Source organism: Scleropages formosus, chromosome 11 (genome assembly GCF_900964775.1).
Source record: "Scleropages formosus chromosome 11, fSclFor1.1, whole genome shotgun sequence".
Lineage (NCBI taxonomy): Eukaryota > Metazoa > Chordata > Actinopteri > Osteoglossiformes > Osteoglossidae > Scleropages > Scleropages formosus.
In genome coordinates, this window is record NC_041816.1 from 16948454 (window position 1) to 16961549 (window position 13096).

At 38.4% G+C, this 13096-nt stretch overlaps 1 protein-coding gene across 1 annotated transcript in view; it reads right to left on the reverse strand.

The window, feature by feature from the left end:
- Positions 1–4036: 4036 nt before the first annotated feature.
- Positions 4037–13096, reverse strand: part of syt9b (synaptotagmin IXb) — a 31107-nt gene continuing 22047 nt past the window's right edge. Inside the window, exons 4-7 of the mRNA XM_018763454.2 lie at positions 7234–7354; positions 6476–6647; positions 5635–5764; positions 4037–4122 (exon numbers count right to left, since the gene is read on the reverse strand). Coding sequence (XP_018618970.1) covers positions 4048–4122; positions 5635–5764; positions 6476–6647; positions 7234–7354 — 498 coding nt within the window. The 3' untranslated portion in view covers positions 4037–4047. The remainder of the gene's footprint in view (positions 4123–5634; positions 5765–6475; positions 6648–7233; positions 7355–13096) is intronic.

Genomic DNA, 13096 nt, shown 5'->3' on the forward strand with positions numbered 1-13096 from the left:
AATATGCTGTCAAACAGAACTATGGATGATAACCACCTATTTGACAGCATATTGCTTAAATGGTATGTGTATGTTAAATAACTTTACAATTTTATGCTGAACCATTTGGATGATAAATCATCAGCATATAGACACAAATGTTGATGTTTGTTCATGCACACACAATGCCTACAACCACTTGTCCTGAGTGGGGTCGCTGCAAACTGGAGTCTAACCCGGCAACACAGGGTGTAATGCTGGAGGGGGAGGGGACACACCACGGACGGAACACCAGTCTACCACACGATGACTCGAACCCCGGACCAAGCCCTGGCCAAACCCAATGTACCACCGCACTCCCTCTGTTCATGTAGTATTCATTTTTTTCAAGCCTACTTTTTCTTCCCACCCCTCACTGTGCTTTCACACTAGGTTTTAGATGTGCTTTCACAGCTCTTTTTCCCCATTTTCCTCCAGTTTAGTAATTGCCAATTACTGATTTAATTTCCTCTTCAAAGAATATAAACATCATCTGAAGATTCCTTGTCCAGTTTTCCCCTCTAGCAAATTTTGGTCACAATTAAGGTATCCTCCTCTATGTGCAGATGGGCCATGGGGCAGAAGCATGGGGCCAGCTGAAGGGAAAGATTGGGTTATGTTTTTGAAACCATCCACATACTTGTCTATCCTTGCCAATGACTTGGACCAGAAAGCTTTTATCTCTCATTGGAACAATAGATATTAATCACAAAACAATAAAAATTAATCACTTTCAGGCAGGTTTAAGACAGTTATTTTTAAAAGTGAATAAAAAGGCTTAACCAATCTGCTCTTGTAGGCACGGAACATTCAATGGCCTAACAGGAACAAAGGGGATTTATTAAAAGCCTTTTCTTCGTTGCCCTAAACTTGTTGCATCTCAGTTTTGTCCAAGACACCAGTGAAGTTTAACATGTTGTATTCACAGCACTGGTTAATTACCAATTGAAAAGAAATTGAAAAATGACACGAAATGCCTTTATTTCACCTAGAATAATTAGATAAGCCCCTTGTTGATAAACCATAGCTTGCCTGGGCCTGGTTTCATTTTAGCAGAGAAAAGAAGAGGAAAAAAGTAATTACAGCGAACACCAGGGGAGAACTGGTATGAAGCATCACTCAGGGAACATCCCAGTCATTTTCCACGGGAAGAGCTTTGGAAGATGAAGACAAGGCTGGCTTACAGCTGCTCTTTGAAATCAAGTGTTGATTGATGGCCTTGTGGGACCTTCCCTGACAGTGGTTTAAATAAAACAACCAATATCTCTGTTCCCTATGAGTGCAGAATGCTGGCTTGCAATTGGCCCTTGAAACGGAAGTGGGTAACAGGGTTTAATATTTGCTCCCTGCAAGAACACAGGAGAGGCTAAACGTTTATTATACTGTGGTCACTTGAGAACCCTTACAGTACTCAGTACCAGTTTGCACAGTTAGCTCCGAGAGGGCGGACGAAGCACCCAATGAACACATCAAATTACTGGAGTGAACATATAACACAGTAATCTGGCAAATTCAGATGAACATAGAGAACAGACACTAAGTGGTATCACACATCAGCAACTGACAGTGGGAAGGTGAGTGACCCTTTCTCTTTGGAAATGCCACCTTTTTTTCATACTAGGAATCAGTTCAGGCATGAAAAGGTTCTTCCAATGGTATTAGCCTGACTTCAAACCACGTAAGTGCAAAATATATTTTACGATGCCAGTTCCTGGGAGTTTTTCACAACGACATTCACACTTCTGCGTTCAGAATATTTTGAAACGTCTTCATACCACACCATGGATTATGATCTAATCAGGGCCTATGTAATGAGATGTACTCAGTTATACCATCTGACTTGATGTCTTCCGGCCAGTCCCTCTGGTTCCAGTAATTACTGTTTGGAAAATGAATTATTAAAGAGTGCAATCCTTCTGAAGTGCAAAGCAGAGCCTTGTATGTGTGTCGTAGGGTGACATTCTTTGTGGCACAGACAAACAAGAATAAAAGCCCATGAAAGCTCAGTACAGTATGGAGGCTGGAAGGAAAAATTACTTGTATAGGTTTCTTCCACGGTCCATCTTACTCAAGTTTTTCTGCTTTCAAAGAAATGCTTCCAGTAATGGCAGTGAAATTCAAGAAGACACCCCTTCATTCAGAGGAGTTGTCCTCATATACAGTACGTACACTGGCAGGCCTAGGAATTGTCATATAAATTCAAATGACCACACAATTATAGGTTTGCTTTAGAATCAACTGTATGGAGTTATATTTCATATTAGAAAGTCTATTATTATATATTCATACTTTAGTTTGCTGTGATTTGATGTAAAACTAGTGGAGATTTCAAATGAGATGAAGCACCTTGAGCTTGGTTATAAAAATTACATAGGCTCTGGGACTAGAGGAAACTCTGCAAATAGGGGGTGGATCTAATTGAAAACATTCAGCAGGACAAAGGGAATGCTGCTAATTGCCTTCTGAGCTAAGGAATGGATTTAACATAAAGCTGGCGAACTAAATCGATTTAGATGCTTACAGTGAGGGTGCCTTTGTTCAATATATTTATTGAAAGATTTACCTGCATTCACCGTTGTAGTTTTAAGAAAGCAAATCATTTGTTAAGCATGATCACTCATGTTTCTTTCAGACAGATAAACCAGCTAAACTATAATAAATAAACCGTAATAAACTAATCTGGATCATATTTTCATAGTACTTGGAAAAAAGTTAAATCCAGATCATATTTTGTTAAAAATGTTCTTTCTCAGCATGTGACTGAACTTTCAATTGACAGCCCCTTATTGACTTGAAGAAACAGAGTAAATAAGTGTATTACCTGTGGATATTCATAGAAAACAATCAAGACAGCTTGTCCCCCTTTTTGTACAATCTCCTGTTCTCCAAATCTAGAGAAAGGAAATTTTGTCACTATCAGGCGTACACCAATCTATGCCATCATGAGATTGTTGGAAGGAGATTTGCTTGAAAGACTCAAACAACTTTGTTTACTTTGTTAACATGACAGTGTCTGTTTGCAATTACAGTGTTAAAAATAGTATGATTTAGTCACTGCCTTTTAAATATCAGAAGTGAAATGTTTTGCACACAGCACTCACACACTGTAATGACGGATTAAGGATGAGTCTTGTAGGGATTATAAATATTATTACATTTCTGTAATAATTACAGTGGCATTTCTGAATACATTACCTCTGGCAATAATTATTCATAGTTTCTCATTATAATTTTTTCATCCTGGATATAAACTATGTTATGTGGAAGCAGGTGTTTGCAAACTAGAAGTCTCCTGGTCACACCAGAAAATTGGTCACTTAGAATCAGAGGAAAATGTCTGAGTTAAACTCTTCTGTTTAACAAACCTCACATGAATTGTTTGTCAAACATTTTAGAGGGTGCATCACAGTTTTAAGGAGAATTTAAGGTTTTTCAGTAAATTCTTCCAAAACCTTCTGTCACTGTAATCAACATAAAATATCATCTGAACAATTTTCTATATAAATATTTATTAGTAACATCTGAAAGGACATCTTACATACTATACCTATAAATTTCCACAGTACATATCTCACTTGTGTTTATATGTTTGAATTTCACATTTTATTCCAAAACATAAAGAATCAATCGATGAAAATATCCCACAGAAAAAAGGACCCCATGCACTGTATTCAGGAAAGTCATCTTCTGAACTCACTTGTAATAACAATATGAAATACGAACACGTAGTAAAACAGTTACTAAGACTATGTAGAAAACATTTACTTTAAACCAAATCAGATCTTTTTTTTTTTTACTAAAAAAGATGAATATTCAACATGCAATTCAATCAATGTCCCCATGCAAGGGAAAATCCTGGAGGCACAGAATCTACGAAGTTCAAGTCAGGTATTTCTGAACAGGTGTAAACATTCAATACAACCTTGGGACATGACACAGTCCTTGTTTCTCCATTTCTCCTTGGGTGTGGACCTCAATCTGTATTTTCCCTTCATTTCACACCTGCTGGAGGGGGTGATGCTGCTGTAGTCAGGGTGACGGCGGCGTTTTAAGGGAGTGGCAGGATCCTCCCTGACTGCCGGCCGAGGTTCCCTGTCCCACCCACTGGGAAAAAAGACCCCACAAGCAGGAAGAGATGAGCTATCAGTATCTGATGTGGACAAGCTTAACTGCATTCATGGGATGGAACAGAAAAACTAAATTTAGCAAAAGGGCCAATACTGGCAATATCCCATCAATGGTGCATAACAGACATGCAAATCTGATTCTGTTTCTAATGTCATCTCCGGGTTTGAATTCCCCCACGCTCTGTGCTGTCTTCAAAGCCAATACGCATCTTTACTAAACCAGCTAAAAACAAAAAAAAAGAACTAAAAAAGAAAAAAAAAAAAAACTGAAAAACTGCTCTAAGTGAATTTTCTCAAGACTTTGATGCTTGGATTCAGCTGGCTAAGTAAGCAGAAACTATTCAATGAAGAAAGGTCAGTGTTTTTTTGTGAACAAACATCTGGTTTAAAAGATTTTAAAAAAGCTGTTTGGTGAGCAAAGGGACAAAACTGGTTCAGATGAATTGAAACACTTTTGAAGAAACTTGGCAAGGTGAACACATTTCGAAAACCGTTTATAGATAAACAGTTCTTGTGAAGAAACCGAAACCTTGACCGAAATGGCCTGGTATGTGGAATGCTGAAATACATATGATGTCAGTGGTCTTAAGGGTCATCATGACTCAAAGTGAGATTTCAAAGCAATACAACACAAACAGCGTTAAGTCAATAAATACATAATCTTTTTTCTCCTCTACACAGCCCTGTGGCTCATCATTAAATAAGGCATTTTGAACCTTTGAGGAAAACATCAAATCAACCATTACAGAAGACTTGAAGAGCACAGGTGAACTAGTCTACCCCAGAATCCCATACCTCCTTATGTCTCATACTGCAGTAGCTGGGTGGGATGGGGGGGCTTTTGTGAGAAGAATGGTGGGTCAAAGGTGTCTATGTCATAAAATACCATATTCTTGTATTCAAAGTGCTTTTCATCACTGAGGTCTCAATAAAACACAACAATAACAGTGGCTATTATCAGTGTGTATTGTGTGAAACAATGTTGTTTATGTGCAGACGTATAGATTTTGTGTAATATCCAACAAGTAGCATAATACCCATATTGATTCCACTTTTATAACCACAAGACTTTTAACACTTTTAGCCTCTTAAAGCATTCAGAACATTGTTATGTATATTCAGCAGCCTTGGTAAGACTACACAATCATAAGAATAAAATCAATGATCACCTTCATTAGCATAACTGTTATTATTACTGCCTGTATAATGCAAGTAAGTGCTGCAAAATAAATGTGAAATGCAAAATATACTGTAAAGTGCACAATATTTTCTCAGTGATTTTATGTTTATACCGATGGAAAATGTAATGTTTATATGAGAAAAATCTAAAGAAGGCAACATGCCATCTGAGTTCAAACACTGGAAAACAAGACTGTTAGTATCGAAAACCCATAAGCCCAGAAACTTTTAGAGGATAAGAACTGACCGGATTCGTTTCTCTTAGGATAAAGAAGAGACAAATTTGATCAACTTTATGTTAAGATCCTACCTCAACCAGTGGGTGCCAGTGGGCGATGGGCTTGCGAGGGTACATCAGCATCTCATTCCAATGGTCACGACCAAGGCTCTCTGCTTCGTTGCCCACCCGACATACGCCAATGACCTCATTGTGACCTACACTGTGAAAAGGGCCAAAGGATGTTCTTTCTTAAAGCCCCCAGCAGACACGACCCCTCCCATAAGTTCTGCATCACAATATAATTATGTTTCACAACTCATGTGCCCCTTGTCAGATACTTTAACTGAAAGGAAAGTTCAGTCTTATTCACTGGAGCTCTGCACAACCCTACCTGAATTATAGAGAGACCATCTCTGGAAAAGGCTGAAAAAGCCCTATAATTAATTCAAGAAGTATGAAACTGTTCAGTTTTTTTTTTTTTTTAAAGCCCAGCCTATTGTGTAGAGAGAGAATGAAACCATATCGGTGAAAAACATTATTATATAGGTGCAATGGGGGCATGTCTTCCCTAGTGTTCAATGAAACCCAGTGGGTATTTGTGGATAACCTCATGGAATACTACTGCTGAGATTTTCTGGTCCCTCCAACAGCTGACAAGTTGTTACCCTAATGCATTATTATCTGTGAATAATATATGGAGTAAGCTACATTTAACTCCTAACATTACTAAAGGTTTTTTTAAAAAAAAAAAAAAAAAAAAAAACATGTTATGGCGAGTAACTGTATAAGATTAAAATTTAGCAATTTTTGAAGGATTTAGAAAGACCAAATTTCTTTTTTAGAGATTTAAAGAAATTTAATTCATAAGCTTTGGAGCATGAAAGAAAACGGTAAATACGATTTCAGTGAGTGAAAGAAGAAGGAACCTTACCGGTCGTAGTCCATTACAGCTATTGAAAGGCTAATTTGGTCAATGTTTTCTGGAGGGACATCAAAAACTATGGCTTCATTATAGACAGGATTTAATGTGTTTCTCTTCGTAGATGTTTTTCTCTTCTTTAATCTGCGCCCGTCACACATTAAAGAAACTTTCACATAAGGATCTGTAAACAAAGCACATCATAGACAGAGATAATGCAGGAACCATTATGTATAGCATTTTACCACATTACATTGTTGTTTTCAGTGAAACCATGATTCAAAATATAAACTCGGCAGTAATGCAGTTTTGCTTTTGTGTAACATCTGAGGTAATATACAGAGTAAAAATGCCCTGGTTATTTCATTAAAAAACTATAGTGCAAGCTTTAACTGAAGAACTTATTCACTGTTGATAATGTTAATGTAATGTTAACCATGATAATGTTTTATTTATAATGTTTTATTTGGGAACACTGACTAGTTTTCCACCTGTAATATTTCAGATCAACTGTTACAGCTGAGTTAAGACAGAGTTAATGGAATTACAGAATATTCACAAAAATAAATTTTATATAATTATATCTTGATAAATTATAAATGCAAGTTTTTCACATTATGTCTTCTGTAAAGACAAAAAAATAGGTGGCATTCTTTATCATGTAAGGAACCAGGGTTATTACATTTTTGGGTGCTGTACACACTTTCTGGCAATCATCTTTTCAAGGGCATGTTAACCATAGATGGTACTGAGACTCTGTGAATGCTAACCTGATGCCCCGGTGATGTCCATAGCTTTCAGGTTTCTTGCCTTAATGATAGTGATGGTCAGTCTTCCAGCAGTGGGAAGGTAGCAGAGTGAGAACATGAGATCTCCGAGGTCAACATTATCCTAAAACAAGTTAAGGGCACAGATACATTAAGGCCAACAAAAGCAGCATTAAACATCGTTTTACTTTCAGAATTCTTCTGCTTTCCAAAGCTCTTCTAAATTCAAACCAATAACCCAGTCATCTACATATACAGTGACAGGACTAAGAAGAGTGCTATTCACATGTTTAAAAGAAGCAGTGCAATTATCACCTTTCTGTAAATAGCACGTCTAAAAAAAGTGCAGATTTTTATCTGTCTTGCTTCAATTCTCAAAAGAGATTTTATTCCACAACCCACAGGCCTCCCAGCACAACCTTTTGTTTTGTATTAGTGAGCATTTTCAACAAACACCTACTTCTCTTGAATTCATTACAGACTTCAGCATAATACTATATCGCCCATGTTGCACTTGAACGGCTGTGTGAATTCAAGTAGAGAAGAAGTGTCTTTAGCTTTTTAACAGTTTTCCTGGAGAGCCCCTGGTTCATCGGGATTGGAGACAGCTCCTTCATAACCAGGAAGAGAAGGTCAAGGTCGTGCTCTGCTGAGACTCGCTCATGATCAGGCAAGGTCTTTTGGGTAATGGAAGTCCGTCACTAGTTGAGAACTACGAAGCCTGCTGGCTCTGATTTGAGCAGCACCATGCATGCCGTAAACAGGCCATCTCCTGCACAGGCAACCCAGCTGCATACACACTAGTCTTTACCTGCTGTTCTTCATCCTTATCCTACTTTCCTCTGATTGTTTTCAACTGTCTTGCTTAATTTTTGGAAAGTACACCACAGATCCATAGACAATATGGTAAATGATATCACATCCTCACTTTTTTCTTTTTCAGATAATGGTGAGCTATAATTTGTGTACAAGGTGATAGTTATTGTTGTGGATGAATGACTGGATTCGCTGCAAGTCCCACATATCTTCATTAACACAAGAAATGTCTCTGTGGTTAATTATAAGTATTGCACAGCATTGCTAAGGGACAATACAGTTAGAGACCTACTGAAGGAAAAGACAATGCTCACACTAGCCAGAGTCCAAAATCAGTAGTAATCCAGTGAAATGACAGTGATTTATAGTGTGTGTCAGCATCGCACCGTGCAAATCTATGCAGAGCAGGCAGGATTACAACCCCCCCAACCTTCGCGACCTTCGTTCCAAATCCTCACACTCCCACAACATCAAAATGGCAAAGCCACGGTTTTACATTGATAGTTAGGGATGCAAACCCTCCTCCATCCTCACAGAAGTATTTAAACTGAGACCAAGGCTGGTGATCTGCTAGGGGGAACAAGCACCAATCAACCAGATACTTTCTCAAGTGCTAAAACAAGGGAGGATCCACGAAACCCATTCCTCTCAGGCAGAATAATCCAATTATCCACTTCCATCTCTAGGCTATAGGATGACAGTCTCCTACATTCTCGCAAGCCCCTAAATCAAGTCAGCGGTGAAATGGTCTCTCACGCTCGGCCAATCAAATTAGAGCCAAGCACTGAACGTTCAATATTAGTGAGAGGGAATGGAGGCAGTCTATGTTATGTAATTATCAACCTCACACCTTACCCTCAAGCGACTATTGTATACCTTTTAAAGTAACCTTAAACAGACAGGGTCTTGAACCTTATTTTGAGAAAGAGAAAAATTGAGGACATTAAAAAAAAATTGTCACATTTTGAAGTAGTTATCTGTGTTATTTGTTCATCAGAAAACTTCACCGACCTACTTTATACAATGAACTACACAGACATAGACTTCATATCAATGTCTTCCTATCCTTGTACAATTAAGACAAAAAATGGCAAAAGCATATTAGTGAATAATTAAGGGCACTGAAATAATTACATTCAATGAGGAAAAAATGGATCTTTCTGTACCATTTCCATTTTAAAATGATATTGAAATGATACTCGGGAAATCAAGTGAAACATTGCTTTTACTCAGTATGCAGCTTATAAATTGTGTGCAGCTACAGTACCCTGTGCTTTTTCAAACCCACAACGATCGGTAATAAACAGCTATTGTTAGAAGTTGTGAATGCATTCCTGATTTCGTATTTATTTTTTTTTAGCAACGAATGTTCAGAATTCCTTCTTACCACCTTTTTGAACATAAGTGTACCCCAGATGTAAATAATGGGCTTTGTTAAGTGTGTGTCTGTGTCTATAAATAAATAAATAAATAACCTAATTAGGAATGGATCCAATAGTAAAGTAGAGGGCTCTTTTAGGCAATGGACTTTTAGATGTTAACAAGATCCTATTGTATTGATTATGCAACCCACGAAACCCTGGGCAGAGTACTTCTCTGTTGAACTCTCCATATCAGATGAAGCATTTACTAAAGCATATATTCAGTGTTTCACACAGCATGACAAAAAAAAAAAACTGGGAAATTTCACTGACTGCTTGCACAAAAAGGCATTTATAGAATTTTACAAACATACTGGTCGACACCTCATGCCCTGTTGTAACAATACGCAGTGCAAAAGCCTGTAGCTCCTTACAAGTTGCAGGGACTTAATTGGATGTTTGCACAAACCAAGCAGAAAAGCTTGCAGCAATTTAACATTTTTAATTTGAAACAAAGAGGTGCCTGCAGATGAGGTCCAATTTGTAGAATGAGTTGTTTTCAGTGTCATTTTTAATGAAAATGTCTGAACTGCTTGTGCAAGGGCTGTTCTGGCTGTTAAAGTGTAGGGACAATGTGAAATAGTAAAACTAAGAAAGGTGATTTACGGGTTGCACTAGGGCTCACAGCAATAAGCTAAATGAGACAATTATGCTCTCACAAATAACCAACAGGAAGCATTCATTAGTTTGGGCTTCGCTGTGCTCTTGGACATTCTATCCTCTTCTCTCTGTTCCTTCAGTTCCTGAGCTGTAACTGCTTTTTTAAAGAAAATTCTTTGATGTGCCTTTTAGGGTTGTTTGCTTCCTATAGCACTCTTTTCAACAGCCCCACATTTATTTGCTTTTGGAGTGACACTTACTTTTTTTTAGTGCCAAATGCATGCAGTTGTGTGTGTCAGTTCTAACCAGTGGGCCAAAAGACAGCAGATGATCGAGGTTCCTTTTGTTCAATTAATTCTTTCTCTTACAGTCCAAAAGTAAAGGTGTAAAAAAAGATTAAAGTTCCAGAACATACAATGTAGATGGGTTCTTGATACACGGCACCTTTTTCCCCTAGCATAGTGGTAGCTGATCACCTCAGTACCTTGAAAAGATCTCGAGGGAGTCTAGACCAAGTGTGGACTGAGTGAGTATTATGGTGCATGGTTGCTCTTTGTTCAGAACCCTTTCTCTCACCCCAAAAATCAGAGTTTACATTTTTTTAGGATTAAACGAATTTTAAAATTAAGATGTCAGGAGTTTGTGATTATTCGTTTCAGTATCTACTAAAACTATGCAACCATTTTTAGCTTAATACTAAATACCTGAAATCAAGATTTAGAAAAGTTCTTTAATTTAGACCTAATAATGTTCAAATATACTTAATCATTTATTTCTCAAATTCAACAGTTTTAACTGTATGCTACTTCAGGTAGAGCAGTGGTTAAGAACACACAGATTTGTAAAGTACAAGTGGCTGCTTGAAGCCCTGCTCCCTATTACTGATAACCCATGAGTAAGGACTCTTTCAGTCAGTAGGGAACAGTTTCATTGAGCACCACACAGAAAACCAAGAACCTGAGTGATTATTCAAGATCATCAGTCTGACAGCATTAAATGCTGGGGAATTTAAGACTCTACACAGTTTAAATCCCCTTACCATGTGAACATGGTACCACTTAGAAACATGCCGGACATATATTATATACTATATAACTATACTCCAAACTTAATGCTAGACTGTCTACCTTTAATGTATAAACCACATACACAATGTTGGATGATGTAGCCAGGCTTATGAAATTATTTATGCATGTAGTCATGGTGGCTCTGATATCCCCCATGTGACATATCTCTGGGGGTCTGGCCCAGTTTGACTAGTAGAGATGGCCATGTGCAGCACCATGCCCCTGTCTTTGGTTTGCCAACCGATGTATATTTCCGACACGGATCCCTCAATGCATACTAATAATGTGGTGGAATCCATTAAGCCCGGCAGCTTGTCATGTCAGTTTGACATGCAAAAATGAAATGCACCCCCCCACCAAAGCAGCACAAAAGCTTTGAGCTCTTCTCCCCTAGTTCCAGCGACTACTTTTTTGTAACATCAGGAAGACAATGTTTCTGGGTTTTAGATCTTGTACTGCACACCAACAGCCCTCAGAATTCTGGCATCCTGACAATACTGCAATTGGATTACACCGGCGTACCCGGTGCGATGCACTTTAGGAGCTTTAGGCATGGCCACCACATGGCACAAACCATATCTGGAGCAACACTTCATGGTAGCGTGGTGAGGGACAGGGGCTGTGAAGGGATGAAGAGTCTCAGCATCTCTTCAGCATGATGGGGGGTCCTGGAACCACAGGGGCTTTTCTGGCCACAGCTTGCCTTGTGAATAATGATTGTAAGGCTTTCTGTGTGGCCCTCTCACTGCCTCTCAGCATCTCATTGCCTCTCAGTGCCTCTCGCTGCCTTCTTCAATTTAGGTCATTCCTCAGCGTACTTCAGGGTGGGTGCTCATAAAATATTTACCCTTCTAAGTATAGTTCTATGTCACTACTTTTAATCCAATAGGGTAAATATTGAGATAGCAAAAGCATAATGTTTGATTTGTTGCCACGGCCTTGTGACACGTACAAATGTTACTTGTGGGGTTCTCTACACACGGAGTTATTGTCAAGGTAATCCTTCAATGTACTGATTACAAGCAATAGTGTGTAAGATGGAGGAGAGTTTAAAATAGTTTCCTGGATAAAGGAAACATGGGTGGGAAATTGGCCATTAAAGAATAAGTGGTGACATTCACCATGGCAATAAATCATTCATAATCTGCCTGTAAGAAGTGTCTCGGCGCTATGGGGTGTCAGTGTCTATGCGGAAGGTTGGGGGGGGGGTTATTTCAACATGAGACGGATGATGCAGACTTTGTGATTGTCAAGTGCATGTCAGGAGGGCAGATAATTCTGCAACCTCCACTGTTAGACCACACTCAAGTACAGTCACGCCACCTGCTTCGTCGCAGGACTGGTGGGAGTTGTTAAAGCGTGAAGGGGGAAAGAGGCTATTAGCTCACAAAGATGATGCATTTTTCTGATATTACTATGAATTTCCTCTGCATCGGAAGTTGCAGTGGATGTACTGTTCTGTTCCTCTAGATGAATGGGTACATGAGAAACGTGGGACATTGTAAGACACTGTAAACATGGCCTGTTCTGTCATCTCATGACAGTCATTTGTATGATGCGTTACAAGATGCAACTTTAAAAATTCTTTGTGTGATGTAGCTAATTTTAGGCACACCTAAGTTGTATTTTACTGTAAATGTCATTTTAAGATCTGGTTGCTAATCCCTAGTGTACAATGAGGCAGAATTATTGTCAACAGCAAAGCCCATATCTAATACTGATTTAAACTGAACATTAACACATAGTACATACCGTGATTTCTCAGAGAGCCTTTAAATTCGTCAAAATTAATTTCAAAGGATATGAAAGACTGAGCACTATAATCACTAATACACAATGCCACATCTATTTCTGAAAATACATTTGAAGATTTCATTACTTGTGTACAATTGTGTGGGAAAAATTCAGTAGGTCCTCATGCATGACTTGTAATTTCTTAAGAAAAAACACAAATTTATGAAA